Source organism: Rhinoraja longicauda, chromosome 4 (assembly GCF_053455715.1).
Source record: "Rhinoraja longicauda isolate Sanriku21f chromosome 4, sRhiLon1.1, whole genome shotgun sequence".
NCBI lineage: Eukaryota > Metazoa > Chordata > Chondrichthyes > Rajiformes > Arhynchobatidae > Rhinoraja > Rhinoraja longicauda.
This window is the reverse complement of record NC_135956.1, coordinates 17,180,776-17,205,403: the sequence shown is the minus strand read 5'-3', so window position 1 is coordinate 17,205,403 and position 24,628 is coordinate 17,180,776. Positions and strand designations below refer to the sequence as shown.

Sequence of the window (24,628 nt, the reverse complement as noted above, 5' to 3'; positions counted from 1 at the left end):
CACTTCCCGTCTGTAGGCAGATTCGTCCCCATCCCAGATCAGTCCAATCAGGATTGTGTCATCCGCAAACTTGAGGAGCTTGACAGAGGAGTCTGTGGAGGTGCAGTCGTTGGTGTAGAGAGAGTAAAGGAGAGGGGAGTGTACGCAGCCTTGCGGTGCTCCTATGCTGAGGGTCTGAGATGTGCTTCCCCAGCCGCACATGCTGCTTCCTGACTGTCAGGACATCTTTTTTATCTTTTCATCTAATTCATCTTTTAAAAAAACCCCAGATACATGTTCCAGTCTACAGGCATCTCTCCATATAATGTTTAGAATTATTTTGTTTCAAGTTGTATGGCCTATGAGCGCTTTTCACCATGATTGACTGGTTGCCAATTTGATAGCATTGCAACTACATTGCATCTTATTGAATTCCATTGGACTAAAAGCTGAAATGGTACAGCACTCACTAGATCTTCATGATGCAAGCCACAAGTGCAATGTTTTCACCAAATTCAAATTGAGATTTTCAATTTGAGGTCAATTGTGATAACTCTAGGATTAATGTCCATTACAAATAGGTTGAGTAAAACACAAATGCTGGAGTGACTCAGCGTGTCAGTCAGCATCTGTGGAGGGAATAGGCTGACGATGTTTCGGATCGGAAGTAGTCTGAAGAAGGGTCCCAATCTGAAAAGTCACCTGTCCATTCCTTCCCCAGATGATGCCTGATCCAGAGTTCCTCCAGCACTGTGTTTGGTTCAAGATTTCAGCATATGCAGCTCATTGTGACTACAAATATACAGGTAGGTGGTCAGGCAGATTGTCTGTAGAACTGGCCCAGAACCTAGAGCCGTAGCAGCTGATTATCAGCCACCAGTGATGGAGGGCAGAACGATTTAGCCTCAGAGCATTGCTCAGGAGGGGAGAGTTAGTGGCAAGGGAATTCAGTTTGCTGCAAGGACCAGTGTTAATGTCAAGCTCTTTGCAATAATTATTTGGAGGAAATTTCAGCTCAGTTAATAAAATGTAAAATGTGTAGAACACAAATTATTTCATTGCAACGCAGATGGTAAGAAGTGAATGCACTGATGAACAATTATTTCATAGAGTAATACAGTATTGGGAAATGTTTCAGTTAGCACAATTCCATAATTAGCTTGACATGTGCACATATATCCCAGAGAAGCACAGCAATGGTTTCAGGAGTAGATCAGTTTATTAGTAAAAGAAATCTGGATTAATAATAGTAATCATTAATCCACATATTGTAGGTACAACTGCACACATTTCCAATGAAATATTTATATACATAACAAAACCAACTTTACATGAACCATAATTCACTCCATTAAAGTTTGAAATGGTTGCTCAACAATTCTTTGGAAATTTTTCATTTAAAAAATATTCACAATACCAACATAAAGTCAGAGTCAAACTGTACAGAAACAGGGTTTTCAGCCGAAATCGTTCACACTGAGCAAGATCAGCCATTTAAGTTAGTTCCATTTGCCCGTGCTTGGCCATATCCCTCTAGATCTTTCCTACCCATGTATCCAAGCGTCTTTTAAATGCTATTACAGTACAGGTCCACCACCGATTTTCCAGCAACAGGTACTCCGCCACCTCTAATCTGGACAAAATTAGGAGAGGGCACTTGAAATCCCCCTCTTGAAAACGGCCCTGAAAATGTGGCGCCTCGGACGGGTGAGGCGGCTGATCTTGACCGAATCGGGACTTCCACGGGTCGAATTTGCCCCCTGTGGCTGGGGGTCTGGAACTGGCACAGCCAGAGTCGGCAGATTCGTTCCCACAGCCGACCTCAGAGGCCAACTTTGTAGGCCGGTATCTTGGCCCCCCTGCGACCTACGGAGACCGTTCTGACTCCTCTGACGCTGTGACCTCTGTTGGTCCGGCAATACAGATACCGTCAAGGGTCTGGAACCAAGGGTGCCGAAAGATTGGTGGTGGGCATGTATTAGGATTTTATGTGGCAGCTTAATAGGAATTTAGTTTGGCCGCATTTAGAGTAATGCATGCAGTTCAAGTTGTCCCAATACAGGATGGATGTAGAGGCTTTGGAAAGTGCAGAGGAAGACAGCCAGACAGGGGGGGGGGAGGGAGAGAGGGGGAGGAGAGGGGGGGGGGAGAGAGAGGGGGAGAGAGGGGGGAGGGGGAGAGAGGGGGGGAAGAGGGAGAGGGGGGGAGGGAGAGGGGGAGGGAGAGGAGGAGGGGGGAGGGAGAGAGGAGGGGGGAGGGAGAGGGGGAGAGGGGGGGAGGAGAGGGGGGGGAGGAGAGGGGGGGAGGAGAGGGGGGGAGGAGAGGGGGGAGGGGGAGGGGGGGGAGGAGAGGGGGGAGGGGGAGGAGGGGGGAGGGAGAGGAGGGAGAGGGGGGGAGGGAGAGGAGGGGAGGGGAGGAGAGGGGGGGAGGGGAGGAGAGGGGGGGAGGGGAGGAGAGGAGGGGAGGAGGGGGGGAGGGGAGGGGAGGAGGGGGGGAGGGGAGGGGAGGAGGGGGGGAGGAGAGGAGAGGAGGGGGGGGGAGAGGAGAGGAGGGGGGGGAGAGGAGAGGAGGGGGGGGGAGAGGAGAGGAGGGGGGGGGGGAGAGGAGAGGAGGGGGGGGGGGAGAGGAGAGGAGAGGAGGGGGGGGGAGAGGAGAGGAGGGGGGGGGGAGAGGAGAGGAGGGGGGGGGAGAGGAGAGGAGGGGGGGGGGAAGGAGAGGGGGAAGGAGAGGGGGGGGAGGGAGGAGAGGGGAGAAAGGGAGGGGAGGGCAGAAAGGGAGGGGAGAGTGACGGGAAGAGGAGAGTGCTTCCCGAAGGTGTGTATACCCCCCCCCCCCCCCCCCCCCCCTCTCCCTCACAGCTTAGCGTCCATCTCGTACACGGCCACCATTTCGCGGCCGATCTCCTGCAGGATGTCCCAGGTGCAGCTCTCACACAGTACCTGCCACCAGTCGCGGCCGCTGTCGCCCTGTCCGGGGACGTCCAGGCCGTAGCAGAGCAGGGCGAGGTGTAGTGCGGCGGCGGCCAGGTGCTGGGGCCGGTGTCGGAGGCACAGGGGCCCGTGGTAGCTGTCCCGTAGTAGAGCCCATGCTGTGGGCCCGAGGGGGGTGCGCTGCCAGACGTGGCGGTTGAGCCAGCCGCGCAGTGCTAGCAGGTAGTGAAGCAGGTACTTGTGGGGGTGCTGGAAGGACACCTGGAAGTTGAGCACCCTGAGCATCAGCAGCTCGCACTGCACCAGGCTCTCCCGCAGGTCCCAGAAGGTGGCGTCGAGCTGCAGCGGCTGCAGGCGGGGGTACAGGTAGCGGTGACACACGTTGAGGATGTCGCGGGCCCGCAGGTGCTGCTCCTCCACCTTGCTGGCCAGGAAGATGGCGGCCGTGGCCACCAGGTAAGGGTCGTAGGCGCCCGGCGCCGTGCGGGCGGTGAAGCGGTGGTAGATGGTGCAGGCCGACGCCAGCGGCAGCGAGCCCAGGCCCAGCTTCACCCCCGACTCCAGGATGAAGCGGCACACGCGGAAATGTAGGCGCTCCCGCCGCCACTCCTCCATCCCGGGCCCGCAGCGGCCCACACACACACCCGCCCGGACACGGGCAGGGAGGGAGGGAGGGAGGGAGGGAGGGAGGGAGCCGCTGCTCGCCCCCGCGGGGGGACTATGCTCGTCCACACGTCCGCTGCTCGTCCCCGCGTCCGCTGCTCGCTCCCGAGGGGGGGGGGGGACTGTGCTCGTCCCCGCGTCCGCTGCTCGCTCCCGAGGGGGGGGGGGGGGACTGTGCTCGTCCCCGCGTCCGCTGCTCGCTCCCGAAGGACTGCTCGTCCCCGCGTCCGCTGCTCGTTCCCGAGGGGGGGACTGTGCTCGTCCCCGCGTCCGCTGCTCGCTCCCGAGGGGAGGGGGATGTGCTCGTCCCCGCGTCCGCTGCTCGCTCCCGAGGGGGGGACTGTGCTCGTCCCCGCGTCCGCTGCTCACTCCCGAGGGGGGGGACTGTGCTCGTCCCCGCGTCCGCTGCTCACTCCCGAGGGGGGGGACTGTGCTCGTCCCCGCGTCCGCTGCTCACTCCCGAGGGGGGGACTGTGCTCGTCCCCGCGTCCGCTGCTCACTCCCGAGGGGGGGGACTGTGCTCGTCCCCGCGTCTGCTGCTCGCTCCCGAGGGGGGGGACTGTGCTCGTCCCCGTCGCTGCTGCTGCTGCTGCTCGTCCCCGCTAAGTGAGAAATCAGGCTGTGCTCGTGCCCGCCGCTGCTCGTGTCCGCGGCCCCACTCGCTCCTTGTGGGTCGGGGGAGCGCCCGGGCCGATCTGGCTGTGCTCGTCCCCGCTGCTCGCTCCCGCGGCGAGGGTGGGAGGGTGAGAGGGAGGGAGCGCCCGGGCCGCCGCCGCTGCTGCTGCTCGTCCCCGCGGCTCCACCCGCTCGCTCCCCCCGACACGTGGGGGGGGGGGGGGGGGGGGGGGACGTGACGTGCGCGCACCAGCCTTCCTTGGCTCTGAATGAAAAGTTTAAAACACCTCTCACACTAGGCTAATCAACCAAGATGTTTCTGATCCATGCTCGGTGCTACCCAAAGATAACAGAGCAGACTTTGGTGCTGTCCATTGGGTGATCAACAGTTTCATTGTCAAACGTCCCTGCTAGAAGAATTACATTCTTACTTGCGGGTTGCAGCAGCACAACAGAATATGCAAACATAGTACACTGTAAACAATATAATAAATTTTAAAAAAAGTTAAGTGTGTGTACAAACACACACACACTCCCTTGACATCAGTCTGAAGGATTGTGATCCAAACATCACCCATTCCTTGTCTCCAGAGATGCTGCCTGTCATGCTGAGTTACGCCATCATTTTGTGTCTCGATTTAAACCAGCATCTGCAGTTCTTTCCCATCTGTGTGTGCATATAAACACACACAGACACACACATATGTGTGCATATATCTATGTATACACACACACATATATATATATATATACACACACACACATGTACACACACTCACTCAACTCCTAGGCCTTTCAGAAACAGGATGAATGTCTATTTACAACCTTTCTTAACGTTTTCCAAATGCCTCCTTTACAACAAGCCGCCTTGGCACGGGCAGGTGCAGTCATCACTTTTGTTTGACACTGCATGATCTTTCATACACTCAGTACCGATTGGTGTTAATATGCTTTCTATCTTTATTTTTAAAGAGTCATAATCATCATTCCCAAATTTATTGTGGTATCAATTTTTCCCTCACAAGACCATCACTAGATGTTAGACCACCTTGTTCCTAGATCTCTTTTTCATTATTATACTTTAATTCCGTAACCTGCAACTTGCAGCATGTTTATTTTCAGCCTGTGTGTTGCCTAGAGACAGACGATGTCTTTTATATAGAACAGGGGCCTCCAGACTTTTCAGCATGATGGCCACATTAGGCACATTTTTGCAGGCCGTAGGAAAAAATAAAGAAATGTCAGTTTTATAAATTTAATGAGGTTTATATGGCAACAAATAAATAATATTCAATTTTTAAAAAGAGCTTGAAATATTGGAATATATATATATATATATATATATATATATATATATATTTATATATATATATATATATATATATATAAAGTAGGTATACAATTATTTATAAAACAGAAAAAATACAGCGACCACCAGTGGGCATGCAGACAGTATAGAAATATATATAATGGCGGAATGACCACATGTGTATCACCTTTGCAGTGACTCATGGGTGGGCACTCTGCTAAGAAATCATTAAAATTTAAAATTATTATTAAGTCGGCAACTGCATACAAGCCCTCAACTTGATAGCCTACCTGATGTGTAAGTTCAGAAACTGCCGAGATCGGCCCTGAAGACCGGAGAACCGAGGAGGAGGGAGCCGCTGGCGACGACGGGCACGGTGAGTGGGCCAGTAGGAGAGGGGTCTAGTAGGCCCCTGCAAGGTCGGCTGCAGAAGGCGTTTCCCCCGGGACACACAGGCGGTCGGTCGGGTGAGGAGAGGGATGTCGATCGATGGGCCGAGCCAGTCGAGGGCGACGGAGGAGGCCCTGCAGCAGCCTGGGGCTCGCCTGGATCGGGAGCCGCTCCAGAACGCGGACTCGACTTTGGACTTTTTGTAAACGGCGCCAACATATGGTGGTGACTTGTGCACGTGTGATCTATGCAAAAATAATTCCACTGTGCAGTGCACACGTAACAATAAACCACCATTCATACAGGCCGCTAAAAAAAGTTCCCACGCTACCACAGAACCCGCAGCACGGAACGTGCTTGCTGCAGGCCGGATAAAATCTCGTGGCGGGCCGGATGTGACCCGCGGGCCACAGTTTGGAGACCGCTGACATGGAATATTGTGCACCAGTGAGAGATGCACTGCAATAAAAAAGTATGTTAATGCCAATAACAATGCAGATCCCTATTCATCCGTACAATAATATAATGTTATTTGTATGACTTTTCAAAAGACAGATTCATTGAATTGTTGAACCAGTTCCAGGAGTTAAATTATCATGCCTTTGATAACTTATGAAAGATTAGAAACATAGGAACACAACAAAATTGAGCAGGGGTAGGTATTCAACACTCTGTGCCTGCTCTACCATTTAACATGGTCATTATTGATCATCCATCTCAAAATCACATTCCTGGTCTTATCCCATTCACCATGATATCTTGTGTAGGAAGGAACTGCAGATGCTGGTTTAAATTGAAGATAGACTCAAAAAGCTGGAGTATCTCAATGGGTCAGACAGCATCTCTGGAGAAAGGGAAGAGGTGACATTTCGGATCTAATACAGTTATAAGAGCAAATGTCTCAATAGGGAAATGAGGGTCAGGGGCTTGAGAATTTCAGACTAGCAACAACAAAACATTATTTTTCTCTAGAATTTCAAAAATAAAGTTTATTTTCATTACTGCAAGCTAAGAACAGGCTGTATATTGTATTGTTTAATAAAGTATCAGTGCACAAGTGTCACCAGACACGTCAAAAATGATTAAATTAACAGATGTGTTCTTAAGAGACAATGCTGTGATAATTGCAGGAGGCCACATGGAAACGTGATTTTCAACTCAGCTTTTTTTCTGCTTGTCAATTTTCAAAGTAACTTTTTTCCGTGTTTTTCTAGTTCCGATCAAAAATCATGTTATAATAAATTAAGGAACACTATTTGTATTGATTGGGCCTATTTCATTGATCGCATTATTTCCAATTTGCATTGTGGAAACATGTTACAGCAGAATAACTTGAAGCTCTACACAGTCGCAACTGAGAGAAAAATTCTTCTTATCTCTGTCTTAAATAAGAACTCCCTTATCCTGAGGACTCTGATTCTGGACTCTGCCATCAGAGGAAGCTTCCTCTTAGCATATGCCTTTGGAATCTTCCATGTTTTAGTCAGATTCCCTTTCGTTATTTTAGTCCAGTGAATAGTAAGGTTGTCAGGGGTTATGGGGAGAAGGCAGGAGAATGGGGTTGAGATGGAAAGGTAGATTAGCCATGAGTGAATGGCGGAGAAGATTTGATGGGCCGAATGGGACTAGCGTAGATGAGATATCTTGGTCGACATGCACGAGTTGGGCTGAAGGGCCTGCTTTTCATGCTGTATGACTGACTCCATGACTCTTAAACCAGAGTAGTAAAGAAATACAGCATGGGAATACAGCAAACCTCCACCGATAGGCTCTGCAACACCCACAGAACACACTATTAAATTAATCCTATCATCGCCGATATTTTTCTCTCCACATTTTTCATGAGACACCTTGCCAAATGCCTTTTAGAAGTCCAAATGCCATACATCTTTTGGCTCCTCTATGTCCACTCTGGTTGAGATATCCTCAAATTCCTAATAAATTTGTCAGTCATAAACCTCACTAACTGTGCCAGATTAGTTTTAGTTTTAGAGATGCAGCGCGGAAACAGGTCCTTCGGCCCACCGAGTCCACGGGCCACGGTTTGGAGACCGCTGATATAGAATATTGTGCACCACTGAGAGATGCACTGCAATAAAAATAGTATGTCAATGCCTATAAAAATGCAAATCCCTATTCATCCTTACGTTAATACACTTTTCAAAAGACAGATTCATTGAACTGTTGAACTAGATGCAGGGGTTAAATGACCAGCAATCATTTAACCAGGGACAAGCAATCCCCGCACATTAACACTTTCCTACACACACTAGGGAGAATTTTACAGATGTATCAAGCCAATTAACCTACACACCTGTACGTCTTTGGAGTGTGGGAGGAAACCAAAGATCTCGGAGAAAACCCACGCGATCACGGGGAGAACGACATTAAATATTGTCCAAATGCACCACTAATGTCTACTTCCTGCTCCCTATTGGCACATGCTATCTAGGCAGTGGTAAAGGTTAATAGTAAAGTCATTGTGCACATTGGTGATGATAAATATGGAAGGTAGACACAAAATGCTGGAGTAACTCAGCGGGTCAGGCAGCATCTCGGGAGAGAAGGAATTGGTGACGTTTCATGTCGAGACCCTTCTTCAGACTGATGACAGGGGAGGGGGCGGGACAAGGATAGGATGTAGTCGGAGACAGGAAGACTAGTGGGAGACCTGGGAAGGGGGAGGGGATAGAGAGGGGAAGCAGGCACTACCTGAAGTTAGAGAAGTCAATGTTCATACCGCTGGGGTGTAAACTGCCCAAGCAAAATATGAGGTGCTGTTCCTCCAATTTGACCTGGGCCTCACTCTGACAATGAAGGAGGCCCAGGACAGAAAGGTCAGATTGGGAATGGGAGGGGGAGTTGAAGTGTTGAGCCACCGGGAGATCAGTTGGTTGAGACGGACTGAGCGGAGGTGTTGAGTGAAACGTGCGCCGAGCCTGCGCTTGGTCTCGCCGATGTAGAGAAGTTGATACCTGGAACAGTGGATACAGTAGATGAGGTTGGAGGAGGTGCAGGTGAACCTCTGCCTTACCTGGAAAGACTGTTTGGGTCCTTGGTTGGAGTCAAGGGGGGAGGTAAAGGGACAGGTGTTGCATTTCCTGCAGTTACAGGGGAAAGTACCTGGGGATATCCATTTTAAATATGGATATCAATTTTGAGATGTAGAGCAAATCTCATTGGAACCATGTATGTCACAGGAGTACAGTGTCTGCCATTCATCATTGGTATTCTCTTTTGCTTCTGAGTCCAGGTTCAACATTGGTGCAGGACATACAGTGTTGGCGAGTGTTGTGAATTAGGGCGACCTAGGGACACAAGTACATGGTTCTTTAAAAGTGGCATTACAGGTGGACAAGGTAGTGAAGAAAGCATACAGTGCTTGCATCAGCCGTGGCATTGAGTACAGGAGTTGGTATGCCATTTTACAGTTATGCAAAATGTTGGTTAATCCCCACTTGGAATATTGTGTGTAGTTTTGATTGCCACGTGGTGGGAAGGATGTGATTAAGCTAGCGAGGGTACATGGGGAAAATAAATCAGAAGAATATTGCCCGGAGTGTTTAAACTAAAAGGATAGATTGGTTAGGCTGGGATTGCTTTCCTTCAATGAAAGAAGGGCTGGGTGGTGACCTTAGAGGTTTATAAAGTTATGGGTTAGAGATAGGATAGATGGTGACAGTCTTTTTCCCAGGGTAGGGGAGTCTATAAGCGGAAGGCAAAGGTGTCAGGTGAGAAGAGAATGATTGAATGGGGATCAGAGGGGCACGTTTTTCCACACACAGGGTGATGGGTAAATGGAACAAGCTGTCTGAGAAGGTGGCAGAGTCATAGAGTCATAGATTGATACAGTGTGGAAACAGGCCCTTCGGCCCAACTCGCCCACACCGGCCAACAATGTCCCAGCTACACTAGTCCCACTTGCCTGCGCTTGGTCCATATCCCTCCAAACCTGTCCTATCCATGTACCTGTCTAATTGTTTCTTAAACGATGGGATAGTCCCAGCCTCAACTACCTCCTCTGGCAGCTTGTTCCATACACCCACCACCCTTTGTGTGAAAATGTTACCCCTCGGATTCCTATTAAATCTTTTCCCCTTCAACTTGAACCTATGTCCTCTGGTCCTCGATTCCCCTACTCTGGGTAAAAGACTGTGCATCTACCCGATCTATTCCTCTCATGATTTTGTATAGCTCTATAAGATCTCCACTCATCCTCCTGCGCTCCATGGAATAGCGACCCAACCTACTCAACCTCTCCCTATACCTCACACCCTCTAGTCCTGGCAATATCCTCGTAAATCTTTTCTGAACCCTTTCAAGCTTGACAATATCTTTCTTATAACATGGTGTCCAGAACTGAACACAATATTCTAAATGCGGTCTCACCAACATCTTATACAACTGCAACATGACCTCCCGACTTCTGTACTCAATACTCTGACTGATGATGGCCAAAGTGCCAAAAGCCTCTTTGACCACCTTATCTACCTGCGACTCGACCTTCAAGGAACCATGCACCTGTACTCCTAGATCCCTCTGCTCTACAACACTACCCAGAGGCCTACTGTGTAGGTCCTGCCCTTGTTCAACGTCCCAAAATGCAACACCTCACACTTTTCTGTATTAAATTCCATCAACCATTCCTCTGCCCACCTTGCCAATCGATCCAGATCCTGCTGCAATCTTTCACTGCCATCTTCACTAACTGCAAAACAACTAACTTTTGCATCATCTGCAAATTTGCTAATCTTACCCTGTATGTTCTCATCCAAATCATTGATGTAGATGACAAACAGTAATGGGCCAAGCACCGAACCCTGAGGCACACCACTAGTCACAGGCCTCCATTCTGAGAAGCAACCTTCCACCATCACCCTCTGCTTCCTTCCATGGAGTCAATTTGCTATCCATTCAGCTAAATCTCCTTGGATCCCATGCTATCTAACCTTCCAGAGCAGCCTACCATGTGGAACCTTGTCGAACGTCTTACGTAGATAAGGTGGTCAAAGAGGTTTTTGGCACTTTGGCCTTCATCAGTCAGAATATTGAGTACAGAAGTTGGGAGGTCATGTTGCAGTTGTATAAGATGTTGGTGAGACCGTATTTAGAATATTGTGTTCAGTTCTGGGCACCATGTTATTGGAAAGATATTGTCAAGCTCGAAAGGGTTCAGAAAAGATTTACGAGGATGTTCATGTATACAACATCTACAACTCTGCCCTCATCAACCTTTTTGGTCACGTCTTCAAAAAAATCAATCAGATTTGTGAGACACGACCTCCCACGTACAAAACCATGCTGACTTTCCCATCCGAATGCCTGTATAACCTATTGCTCAGAATACTCTCCAGTAACTTACCAACTACAGATGTTAAGCTCACCAGCCTATAGTTCCCAACATTTTCCCTGCAGGCCTTGAAAAGAGGCACAACATTTGCCACCCTCCAGTCTTCCGACACCACTCCTGTATTTAAGGACGACACGTAGATTTCGACATGGGCTCCCCAGGCATGTGAATTTTCTGCATTTCCGCGGATTTACACGTTTTTAAAATCCATTTTCGGCGCTTTTTGCATGATTTCCACGTTTTTCACTTTGCCAAAATCGCGTTTACCGACGGAGAAATCGGATAAAAAAAGAAGAAAATAAACGATGTATAGACTTGTAATGAACACTAGGGTTCTGCTAGAGGTCGCTAGGGGCTCCGCGAGAAATCCCCCGCGCCCTGGAGGTCTGCCCGAAAATGTGGCACCTAGGCTGGGCAAGGCAGTCAATCTCGACCTCATCGGGACTTCTACGGCCGATCGGTGGGTTGAATTTGTAACCTGCGGCCGGGGCTCTGGAACTCCAGCCCAGCTGGAGCCAGCACATCTATCCCCATAGCCGACTTCCGTGGCCTGCTGGATAAACCAGCAAAGCTCTGGAACCAAGAGTAACAGAAAATCACTGGTGGAACTGTAATGAGTAAATATTAAATTTAAGTGCAAGATTATATAACTAAATTAATTAAGACGGGGTTAAAATATAAAACACAGCAGAAAAGCCAATTACCATCTTTTTGGGCTGATTATCACTTAATGTGCGAATTTACTTCAAAATGTTCTTAGCATACAGTGATATATTCATGTTAGTTTGTCATGTCCATTTTTAATTTGAAATGCACTAAAAGAGGCTTGAAACGGGTAATTCTGTGTGTACATTTTCAAAAATGTTTCAATTTTTTGACCCCCGCTGTACTCTTTTCCACTTTTGTTTTTACCTCACTCACATGTCTGGCTCCCGCAATGTCCTCTCTAGTTTCCCGCAATGTCCTCGAATATATCTGATCAGGAGATTTGTCTACCTTCAAACACGACAGTACCTTCAGTCAGTCTGTAACCCTGACTGCCCTCGAAACACTTCCATTGACTGCTCCAAGTTCCTCCGTCCTACTGTCTTTCTCCTCGGTAAATACAGAGGAGAAATACTCATTGAGGACCTTGCCCATCTCCTGTGGCTCCACACAGAGTTGACCGCTTTGGTTCCTGAGAGGTCCCACTCTCTCTCTAGTTACCCTTTTCCCCCATGTATTTATAAAATCTTTTGGGATTGTCCTTAATACTACCCGCCAGAGCTATCTCCTGGCCCCTTTTTGCCCTTCTGATTTCCTTTTTTAGTATACTCCTTAGTTCCCGAAACTTCTCCAGGCATGCACTTGATCCAGCTGCCTATACCTGTCCCATGCATCCTTCTTGTTTTTGATTAACATCTCAATTTAACCTCGTCAGCCAAGCTTCCTTACGTTTGCCTGCTTTGCCCTTCCTCTAACGGGGACGTACACATCCTGAGCTTTCTTCAGTACACTTTTAAAAACATCTGACTTGGCTGATGTTCCTTTCCCCTCAAATAACCTGCTCCAGTCAACTTGAGCGAGACCTCTCATAAAGGCAGTATAAGTACAGCATTTAAAAATGATTTGAACAGGTTCAAGTTATAGGAGCAGAATTAGGCCATTCAGCCCATTAAGTCTTCCCCGCCATTCAATCATGGCTGATCTATCTTTCCCTTCATCCCATTCTCCAGCTTTCTCCCCATAACCTCTGACACCCATACCAATCAAGAATCTGCCAATCGCTGCCGAACAAATGTCCATTGACTTGGCCTCCACAGCCTTCTATGGCAATGAATTCCACAGATTCACCTTCCTTTGACTAAAGAAATTCCTCCTAATCTTCTTTCTAAAGGAACGTCCTTTTATTCTGAGGTTATGGCCACTGGTGCTCAACTCTCCCACTCGTGGAAACACCCTCTCCACATCCACTCCATCCAGGCTAACTATTCGTTAGTGAAACGCTAAACAACTATTATAACGCTAAACAATTCACTACAATGGGAAAAGGGTAGTTTACATTCTGCTATTTGCACACTGATGTGAAGATTATGCAGGCCAACCACAAAACAAATGCCATTACAATATGCAAGGAAGATGCATCTGTAACCGGTAGACTAGACACAGCAGGACTATTGTTAACTTTGCAGAACACCACCATAGTCAATCAAAGTGTTGTGGTAAGCCTACAGTTCTTCTCATTAGTTCACAGTCAGGTTCCACTTACAATATCAACGTGGTACAATACCTTCCTTTGATCATTACTAGAGAAAGGGCACCTACGAGAATAAATATGATCCATAAATGCCCGGAACAGTTTGAATGCTACAGTTAGTGGGCTCCTCTTATCTGAAACGAGATAAAGCATCGCCTGATAGGAGCTGAGCCAGGCAGTCTTCAGCTCCCACAGTGCGAGAACAAATTATATTTCTTCACCGCAAGATCAGCAAATCGCTACAGCTCTTGAAAAGCACGGAGCAAACCTCCAAGGAATAGTAGCAGGGCAGAAGAATCATGCAAGATATTCAGGGGCTGGATATGAAATTATGGGAAGTGGATATGGGAAGTGGATATGGGAAGTGGATATGGGAAGTGGATATGGGAAGTGGGCAGCACGGTGGCGCAGCGGTAGAGTTGCCTCCTTACAGCGCCAGAGACCTGGGTTCGATCCTGACTACAGGTGCTGTCTGTACAGAGTTTGTACCCCTGTGACCATGTGGGTTTTCTCCCGGGTGCTCCAGTTTCCAAGGCAGGATGGTTTAGTTTAGAGATACAGCGTGGAAACAAGCCCTTCGGCCCACCTAGTCCACGCCAACCAGCGATCGCCACACACTAACACTATCCTACACACAGAAGGGACAATTTACAATTATTTTAAGCCAATTAACCCACAAAACTGTATGTCTTTGGAGTGTGGGAGAAAACGAGCAGCCGGAAAAAATCCGCGCAGGCCACGGGGAAAATGTACAACATACAGACAGCACCCATAGTCAGGATCGAACCCGGGTCTCTTGCGCTGTAAGGCAGCAACTTTACCACTGCGCCACCATTCCTCCCACACACCAAAGGCATACCAGTTTGTAGGTTAATTGGCTTCAGTTAAAATTGTAAATTGTCCCGAATGTTTAGGATAGTGTTAGTGTATGGGGTGATCTGGTCGGTGTGGACTTGGTGGGTTGAAGGGCCTGTTTCAGTACTGAAAGTTTAAAGTCTAAAGAATTAAAGGACATTCATTTAGGAAGGAGATGAGGAGGAATTTCTTTAGTCAGAGGGTGGTGAATCTGTGGAATTCTTTGCCAAGAAGGCTGTGGAGGCCAAGTCAATGGATATTTTTAAGGCAGAGATAGATAGATTTTTGATCAGTACGGGTGTCAAGGGTTATGGGGAGAAGGCGAGAGAATGGGGTTAGGAGATAGATCAGCCACGATCGAAGGTGGAGTAGACCTGATGGGCCGAATGGCCTAATTTGTCTCCTATCACGACCTTATGACATCAAATTTGATTCTTGGTACCATGGTAAAGGCTAAGAGAGTTTCTGCTTTGGGTGCAAGGATCATTTTGGGAGAGATGCACAGATATTGTAAAATGGTCATAAGATCAAGTGTACTCCGCCATTCAATCATGGCTGATCTATCTCTCCCTCCTAACCGCCTCCTGCCTTCTCCCCATAACCTCTGACACCCGTACTAATCAAGAACGTGTTCCACAAAATTACTGCTCAAACTTCTATACATCACTAAATGTTAATTTATTTCATGAACCAGCAAATGTAAGCAATGATTATTAATGCAGTGCAGGCAGGTTACAGAAGCTTTGACTTATGAATTTTCTACTTTACATAATTTTACAATGAATTTTTAAACATTTTTTGAACCAAGTTAAGCCCTAACTTTATAATAGAGCTTCACGGGTAGGTACGAAGCTAATCACTTGATTTAGAGTTAGTCAGTCGATTAGTGTCGACCATGCATGTGCATGCTGCCAAGACAGAGGTGATATTTTCGGCAGGAGTACTGTGCCGCCCACCTCTGTCATATGCTTAGTGCCTTGACCCATGAAGGCAAGCACATCGAATGCTTTCTTCACACCCTAACTATCTTATTGCCATTTTCAGTGAGTTGTGAACTTGTACCCCCAAGGTTTCTCTGTACATCAAGGTACTCCCAAGGTCTCTCACACATAGTTTAGTTTAGTCTAGAGATACAACACGGAAAAAGGCCCTTCGGCCCACTGAGTCCACACCGACCAACGATCCCCACACATTAACACTACCATACACACAAGAGGGACAATTTTACATTTACACCAAGCCGATTAACCTACAAACCTGTACGTCTTTGGAGTGTAGGTGGAAACGGAAGATCTCGGAGAAAACCCATGCAGGTCACGGGGAGAACGTACAAACTGTACAGACAAGCACCCGTAGTCAGGATCAATCCAGGGTCTCTGGCACTGTAAGGTAACAGCTCTACCACTACACCACCATGTCACCCTTGTCTGGATTAAATTCCATCTTCCATCACACTGCTTAACCTTCCAGCTAATAGCAAACTTGCTAACCATACCTCCTACATTCTCATCCAAGTCATTTATATATATATTACAAAGAAAGGTCCCAGCAACATTCACTCTGGTTCACCATTTGTAACAGTATTACAGTGAGAAAATCACCCTTTAACACCTGTCACCATGCCAACTTTGGATCCAGTGTGCCAACATGCCTTGGAACCCTTTTGCCTTAAACCTCTGGACCAACCTACCACACGGGGAAAATTAAAATTTCAAGCCATTTATCATACATGCTCTTTAGGTAAGATAGATTGCAATTGTTTTAGGCAATTTTAGAAAATATACTCATGGAAGGGTTTGATTTTTTAATGTTACTATCTATTTGATTAAGTAGAAGATGCAGATTACACTGGTGAGCTGTTCTTTAATATCACAAGACTCTAAAATAGTATTAATGGATTCTATACCCCCAACTAAAATCGTATTGAAGGATTCCCTACCCCTGAATTCAGTCCTAACATTTTTGACGACGGTCAGGCCACGGAAAACGCACTTATCCTTATGGACCATGTTTATTGATCTCTCTTCATCAATTTTCTTAGTTACCCGAAAAACAAAACTCAGCTTTGAGCGACACGATCTCCCCTGCAAAAAAAATAATATGAATCTTCCAAATTCCTGCCTTTCTCCGTGAACATCAATTACTTGAAAGAACATGAAAAACATCACATCAATAGTTGGTCGATATTGTACCAATTTGTTCATGTGCTTTAGCTTTGTTACAATTGAAAGCCCTTGATGTTTAATTTCGAAGGTATGGGATTCCAGGTCATTCTAATTGTATCCTAATGTCCAGGAGCTAGATAGAGCTCTTAAGGATAGCGGAGTCAGGGGGTATGGGGAGAAAGCAGGAACGGGGTACTGATTGAGAATGATCAGCCATGATCACATTGAATGGTGGTGCTGGCTCGAAGGGCCGAGTGGCCTACTCCTGCACCTATTGTCTATTGTCTATCAATGGAAAAGAATGGGGTGATTTTCCACTGGCCAATTCAGAATCTCCTCCAATAACATCCCTACCATTGACGTAGGGCTCAGTGGCCTATAGCTTTCAGATTTATTCTTCCTGCCTCTTTTTGAACGAGGGGACAAGATTAGCTTTCCTCCAGTCTTCTGGTGCCTGGCTCGTGGCTAACCGAAGATGCAAGCATCTCTGATAGAGACCCACAAATCTCCTCCCTTCGCATCCCAAAGTTTAGGTTTGGATCTAATCTGAACAGTGTAAAGGGAGACACACCATGTATCTCACCCATGCAATATTGACAGTGTTCTCATGCTAACTGTGAACTCAAGCAGTAGCAAAATATTCCATTGTCTAACATTGACAGCTGATTAAAATGCAAAGAGAATTATTTGGAATCCAATATCCCAAATATTAAACACTATTATCTTTTGACTGCAACAACGCTTGAGGACATGAACAAATCGACCGGTTTTTGATGTGATGTTTTTCTTTATTAAAAATAATAAATGAGTTTTGTATTCAGATGCCAAACGATCCTTCAAAATACTTTTTTAAGCACCCAGCCTGCCAATGTATAATTTATCATGTATATTAATGTCATGGATAAAACCATTCTTTAATTCAACCAACATATCAGCCATAATATGACAAACAAGCTTCCAATTCTCAACACTACAGATATACAGGTACACCAAGTGGACCAAAGATGCAATACTGTTTATCACTCCACTGATGGCAATCACATCCACTTACAACTAATTGAGTTCTCATTTTGTTGATGATCATTTAAATTCAAATATCCTGTCTCTCACATTAACATTTACTTGAACATATAAATAGCTGTAAACAAGCTGAAAACAATGTAAACAAGTGAGATCAGAGGAATGTACTGCAGGTACGATATCATTATTTTGTAGTAATGAGAATTAAAAATCCAAGCTACCAGAGGATATTGGTTTACAGAGTGGGGGAAAAGATTAAATAGGAATCTGAGGGGTAACTTTTTCACACAAAGGGTGGTGGATGTATGGAGCGACCTGCCAGAGGAAGTAGTCGAGGCAGGGACTATCGCAACATTTAAGAAACTATTAGACAGGTACATGGATAGGACAAGTTTAGTGGAATATGGGCCAAACACAGGCAGATGGGACGTTGGCTGGTGTGGGCAAGTTGGCCTGTTTCCACACTGCATGACTCTATGACACGCTACCTGTCCTTCATACTCTTTAGGCAAAAAACGATTTAAGGCTGCAAAATATACTCGTGGAAGGTTTTCAATTTTTAATGTAACATAATGTACAATAAGCAGAAACATTAAATTATATTGTATGACAAATAGAAGTGAAAGGATCATGCACCTTGTGCACGGAGATGGTGGGGTAGGGGTTGGTGGCAGAATAGTTAAGACTCAGATCACATTGAATGGTGGTGCTGGCTCGAAGTGGCACAGTGGCGCAGCGGTAGAGTTGCTGCCTTACAGCGCTTGTAGCGCCAAAGAACTGGGTTCGATCCCGACTACGGCTGCTGTCTGTATGGAGTTTGTACGTTCTCCCCGGGACCGCGTGGGTTTTCTTCGAGATCTTCAGTTTCCTCCAAAGGTTTGTACGTTAATTGTTGGGTTTGTATACTTGGTATAAGTGTAAATTGTCCCTAGTGTGTGTAGGCTGTATTGATATGCGGGGATCGCTGGTCGGTGCGGTCTCGGTGGGCCGAAGGGCCTGTTTCCACTCTGTATCTCAATAGACAATAGACAATAGGTGCAGGAGTAGGCCATTCAGCCCTTCGAGCCAGCACCGCCATTCAATGCGATCATGGCTGATCACTCTCAATCAGTACCCCGTTCCTGCCTTCTCCCCACACCCCCTCACTCCGCTATCCTTAAGAGCTCTATCCAGCTCTCTCTTGAAAGCATCCAACGAACTGGCCTCCACTGCCTTCTGAGGCAGAGAATTCCACACCTTCACCACTCTCTGACTGAAAAAGTTCTTCCTCATCTCCGTTCTAAATGGCCTACCCCTTATTCTTAAACTGTGGCCCCTCACGATTGAAAGTGAAACAGCGGCCTGGAAATTGTCCTGTGCTGTCCTGGGAGGTTTTATAACACTGATGCATGTCTCCCTAACGCTGCTGTAAAACTTTGGGAAAGTTGCAATCTTTCACAGAACTATTAAAAAGAAGCCACACTGTTTTAGCTGCATCTCTGGGAAGCTCTAATTGAATTTCACACTGCTACTGGCACTTAGTCACACAGCTGTGACCTCATTAGTCAACCCTTGAAGGAACACAGGCACAATACCATCAGGACTATTTCAACCACTGTTAGCTTTATTGTAGCTGCACTTGAGGTTCTGGGGAGTATAGAGCACAAGGCACACTCCCAGGTTTACAGGCAGGGGGCCTTGAGAAGAAAGGCCTCGATAGAGTGGATGTGGACAGGATGTTTCCACTAGTGGGAGAGTCGGGGATCAGAGGTCAGAGCCGCAGAATTAAAGGATGTTCATTTAGGAAGGAAATGACGAGGAATTTCTTTAATCGGAGGTGGTGAATCTGTGGAATTCATTGCCACAGATGGCTGTGGAGGCCAAGTCAATGGGTATTTTTAAGGCAGAGATAGATAGATTCTGGATTAGTATGGGTGTCAGGGGTTATGGGGAAAAGGCAGGAGAATGGGATTAGGAGGGGGAACTAGATCAGCCATGATTGTATGGCGGAGTAGACTTGATGGGCTGAATGGCCTAATTCTGCTCTTATCACTTATGAACATGGGGGAACACTCTCTGCAGTAAGGATATATAATGAGCAAAGGGGCTGTAGAGACCTCCTAGGCAACTTGCAGGAGGCACTGGAGACATAAGGAACGGCAGACACTCATTTACAAAAGACAAAGTGCTGGAGTATCTCAGCAGGCCAGGCAACATCTCTGGAGAACATGGATAGATGATGTTTCAGGTTGGGACCCAAAACATCACATATCCTTGTTCTCCAGAGATGCTGCCTGCCCTGCTGAGTTACTCAAGCACTTTGCAGGAGATACTGCCCAGAATAAGCATTCCCTCCCATCTACTGAAAAATGGGGAAAATATCATGTCTTCACCTGTCAAGGTGAGTGCTCTTTATATCTTCAAATGTTGTTTTTACTTCAAATCACACTGACAATTCACTCACTTTCTCTTCAAAGAACGCGTTCTGCTTCAGCCTCCTTTCTCCTCTCCCTCTCTGTTGTTTCCTTGACCAATTTCCTGTGCCACCTCTCTGTCACACTCTGCTTCATTCCCGTTCACTGCGGTTGGCAGCGTTCTAGGCTTCCGGAGGTACGACGACGATGGGGCAACCTGAGCAGCCCCAGGTGCGAGATCCATTATCCGCCTGGTATCACAAGAGTGCAGCTGGAAGATCAGAAATATACCCTCCTTCCCTTCATCGGGATGTCGCGATCGCTCCAGTACGTGGGTGCCTGAGGTGGGACTGGGCCCCCATGGTGGGTGCTGCTATTCTGTCGTGCTGCCGAGAACAAAAGGGGACCCGGTTGCGGGGGGGAGGCACTGAGAGAACAAAGGGGGACTCGGTGAGGAGAGGCACCATGGGAACAAAGGGGGACTCGGTGTGGGGGGGGGGGGCACCATGGGAACAAAGGGGGACTCGGTGAGGAGAGGCACCATGGGAACAAAGGGGGACTTGGTGTGGGGGGGAGGCACCATGGGAACAAAGGGGGACTTGGTGTGGGTGGGAGGCACCATGGGAACAAAGGGGGACTCGGTGTAGGGGGGGGGTGCTGAGAGAACAAAGGGGGACTCGGTGTGGGGGGGCACCATGGGAACAAAGGGGGACTTGGTGTGGGGGGGGCACCATGGGAACAAAGGGGGACTCGGTGTAGGGGGGGGCACCATGGGAACAAAGGGGGACGGTGTGAGGGGGGGCACCATGGGAACAAAGGGGGACGGTGTGAGGAGGGGGGGGGGGCTGAGAGAGCAAAGGGGGACCTGGTGTAGGGGGGCCACTGAGAGAACAAATGGGGACTTGGCATGGGAGGGGTCGACGAGAACAAAGAGGGACCATTGGGAATTAAATGGAAAACTTTCTCGGCGACCTCTTTGCAAACTTGTGTATGCAAAACAAAGAATCTCTGTGGCATGTCGCATGTGATAATAAAGTATCATTCATTTCTTCATTCATTCACCCTCCTGACTCTGAGGCAGTCACTCTCCCCATCAGTGCTTCCCCAGAATGCGGGCAACTCAGTCACCTCTCCTCACAAGCTGGAACTGGCTCACACAACGCACAAGCTGGTTGCGGGCATCTTGAGAGGACATCTGTGTCTCAGAGGCAAGGAGCAAGCCAGCTTTCCAGCAGCCAGTTGGCAGCCACAGAGGAAGCAATGGAGCACACGGAGAGGGTTTCCAAGCCTATCTAGAAAGGCACAAATAACAAAAGGCACTCGTGAGCAGACTTAACTAGGTTTCCGCTGCAACCAAATACATTATTGCATTAGATTTTCTGTTCAGGTTGTGCATTGACATTCTGCTCCTACTATTCATTCTTGCCCTTGTGTCTGAGTCGGCTGGTAGGCATCTAAGTATTTCAGTGGCTGTTGCTTCAAAGTATAACATACAATCTGCTTCATCCTGTGTAGGAAGGAACTGCAGATGTCCGTTTACACCGAAGATAGATACAAAATCCTGGAGTAACTCAGCGGGACAGGTGGCATCTCTGGAGAGAAGGAATGGGTGACGTTTTGTGTCGAGACCGTTCTTCAGACTGACCTCAATCCTTAGAAGGGTCTCAACCCGAAACATCAGCCATTCCTTCTCTCCAGAGACGCTGCCTGTCCCGCTGAGTTACTCCAGCATTTTGTGTCTATCTGCTTCATCATAACTTTAAAATATTAAACAGGTCCACCACCTATCCCTCCCTGCAAGCCAGACACAATCCCTCCCAATGTGGAACTTAGACATGCAGCTTTCTAGGTTAATTGGCCTCTGTAAATTGCCCCTAGTGTGTACGGAGTGGATACAGTGAGACTGGGTGATCGATGGTCGGCGTGGTCTCAGTTGGCCGAAGGGCCTGTTTCCATGAGGTATCTCTAAACTAAACTAAACTGAACATACAAGATCCTGAAGGGTCTTGAGGGAATGGATTGTCAGGTCCAAAGATATTTTTAAGTTGGCGAAAGATGAAGATCGAGGAATTGAGGACGACGAGGAACTGCCACAGAAAGGAGTGGAGGCCAACATTGATCAGGCATGATCAAACTGATTGGTGGTGCAGGCATGAGGGGTCAGGTAACCTACTATTCCTGGTCCTATTTCCTTGTAGAAACGAAGAACTGCAGATGCTAGTTCATACCAAAGATAGACACAAAATGCTGGTCAGTCTGAAGAAGGGCCCTAGCCCGAAACGTCACCCATCCTTTTCCTTCAGTGATGTTGCCTGACCTGCCGAGTTACTCCAGCACGTGTCTGTCCTGTTTTCTTGTGAGCTGATACTTACGAGCAACTTTTTCATTTCTCCATCGAAGGCACAAAGCAATATTTTACATCTATACTTCACCGTGCTGCTACAGGCTGGAACAAGTACACCGTATTCCCATTACCTAAACGACTCTGCAGACAACAAATTATTTCAGGTAATTGAAAGTTCACAAAACCACAAGTCAGTAATTAAACAGTTTAGCTGGGCGAAGACACGTACGAGGTTTGGAAAATTCAGCACTCAATTATCTAGAAGTCAGGAAATCAGGTTCTTCCTACAGTGCTGAATAATATTAAGGGATACAGTCTTCTGAGATCACATTAATCTAACAGCAGGTTGAAGAGATTTCTCTGGGTCTAAATCTGCACCAATACACAAAGGATAGCCAATGTGCAAGTCAGAACATTCCTTTCAAACCATGAAAGATCTATCATTTATAGACATCATGAACCTGACTAAATTATCTTGAACCTTTACATAAATCAGAGAATGCTTTGAAGCTGAATCTACATCCCCAGAACAATTTAAAAACATATCTTTGTTCTGCAAACTTGTATTGTAGAGATAGTTATAATGCATGCAGTGCCTTTACCATCGCACTATCAATTGGATGTGCTAGAAATCTTAAAAAGGCAGTTTAAACATTAAATACCGATGTGAACTGTAATAGCTTTCGGAAGATAGTTTAAAATCTGAAAATTAATAACCTACATAAATGCAAATTGTGTCTGTCTTCCTTTCCGTTTTTGCTCATTCAGGTGAGACTACTAAAAACAGAACATTCCCTCAAGTCTAATAATTAAATTTAATAAGCTAGAAATAAGCAGCATCACTAATCAAAATGCCAGTAGGAAAGTACCAAGCAACACTCTGAATCTGTTTCTAAGGAGCTGCAAAGCAGCATTGCATACAGCCTACTATCATGTACATGCAGGGTCCCAGGTTATTGGTGTAAATCATTAATGATAATGGGTCCCAATCTCATTTGCAGGCCAGGACACTTTTCCATCCCATTTTAATCTACCATTCTCTCCTTTGCTAACTAAATCTGTCTTTCTGCATTTTCTCTTCAATGCAAGCCGCTACTTAAGATGCAGACTATTGTGTGGAAACCTGTCCATAACTTTTTAAATAATTACCTAGACAATGCATCAATGGGAGTTGGTTTCAAAAATAGAAATTCAATTTTTACTCCCCGAAGATGCTCAATATAGGTATCAATTGCAATAAATGAAAAATCAATGCTGGTGTTTTCATCAACTTAATGAACCTTTGCATTTTAAAGTATAAAACACGAACATTGTTGTCATACAGTATTCCTAACATTTTCCTCTTTCTTCATGTCTTTACTCCAGTGGACAGCCAATATGAATTGTTCTGCTTGTTGGTTTAATGTTTCAGTGAAAGCTAGCCATCAGTCTGAAGAAGGGTCCTAAAATGTTATCCATTCCTTCTCTCCAGAAATGCTGCCTGAGTTACTCTGACATTTTGTGCTTTTCTTCTTTGATTCATTAATTGATTGAAAGATACAGCGTGGAATCAAGGCCTTTGGCCCACTGAGTCCGTGCCGAACATCGATCACCCATTCACACTAGTTCTATGTTATCTCATTTTCTCATCCAGTCCCAACTGAGGGCAATTTGCAGAGGCTAATTAGCCTACTAAACCCACAAGTTTTTGGGATGCGGGAGGAGACTAGAGCAAGTTCAAGAGCAAGTGCTGGCAAGCACACCAAAGGAATCTGACATGAGAAATGTTGAAGAATTGGACAGCATAGGTGTGAGAATCTTCAGGGATTTTGGTTCTGTGTTCGAGACATGGGTATATGTGTTGCAAAATAGGAGCACTGTCCTGTATCCACAAGACCTTCAACACAAGGCTCAGTCGGCAATAACATCAGATAGCCATGGAGGTCAATACTTTGAGTTAAGTCTGAAATATCTGAGGGTCATAGAAGTTTGATCTCACATGAGTAGCCAAGGTCATGGGGTGTACTTAATATGAACCTGGAGCTCATCCTAAGCATCCTAAGCACATTCAAACTCAATTATCATTTTATAGAAATATAGAAAATAAGTACAGGAGTAGGCCATTCGGCCCTTCAAGCCAGTACCACCACTCAATATGATCATGGCTGATCATCCAAAATCAGTACCCAATTCCTGCTTTCTCCCCATATCCCTTGATTCCGTTAGCCCAAAGAGCTATATCTAACACTGCCTTCTGTGGCAGAGAATTCCACAGATTCACAACTCCCTGGGTGAAAAAGGTTTTCCTCATAGAGTCATAGAGTGATACAGTGTGGAAACAGGCCCTTCGGCCCAACTCGCCCATGCCGGCCAATATCCCAGCTACACTAGGCCCACCTC

General features: G+C 46.8%; 2 protein-coding genes across 6 annotated transcripts in view; both read right to left on the bottom strand.

The window, feature by feature from the left end:
- dlgap1a (discs, large (Drosophila) homolog-associated protein 1a) overlaps window positions 1–24,628 on the bottom strand; it is a 539,147-nt gene that overhangs the window by 499,446 nt on the left and 15,073 nt on the right. The window contains exon 1 of one of the 5 annotated variants that reach the window (XM_078397272.1): window positions 19,956–19,981. The exons of the other annotated variants lie outside the window; for them this stretch is intronic. The gene's annotated coding sequence lies outside the window, so the exon portion shown is untranslated. Of the gene's footprint in view, window positions 1–19,955; window positions 19,982–24,628 lie in introns of those variants that run through there. 5 annotated transcript variants of the gene reach the window in all.
- On the bottom strand, window positions 2,714–4,324 carry ccnq (cyclin Q). Its single transcript, XM_078398509.1, has one exon. The coding sequence runs from the start codon at window positions 3,522–3,524 to the stop codon at window positions 2,832–2,834; it is 693 nt and encodes a 230-aa protein (XP_078254635.1). The 5' UTR covers window positions 3,525–4,324; the 3' UTR covers window positions 2,714–2,831.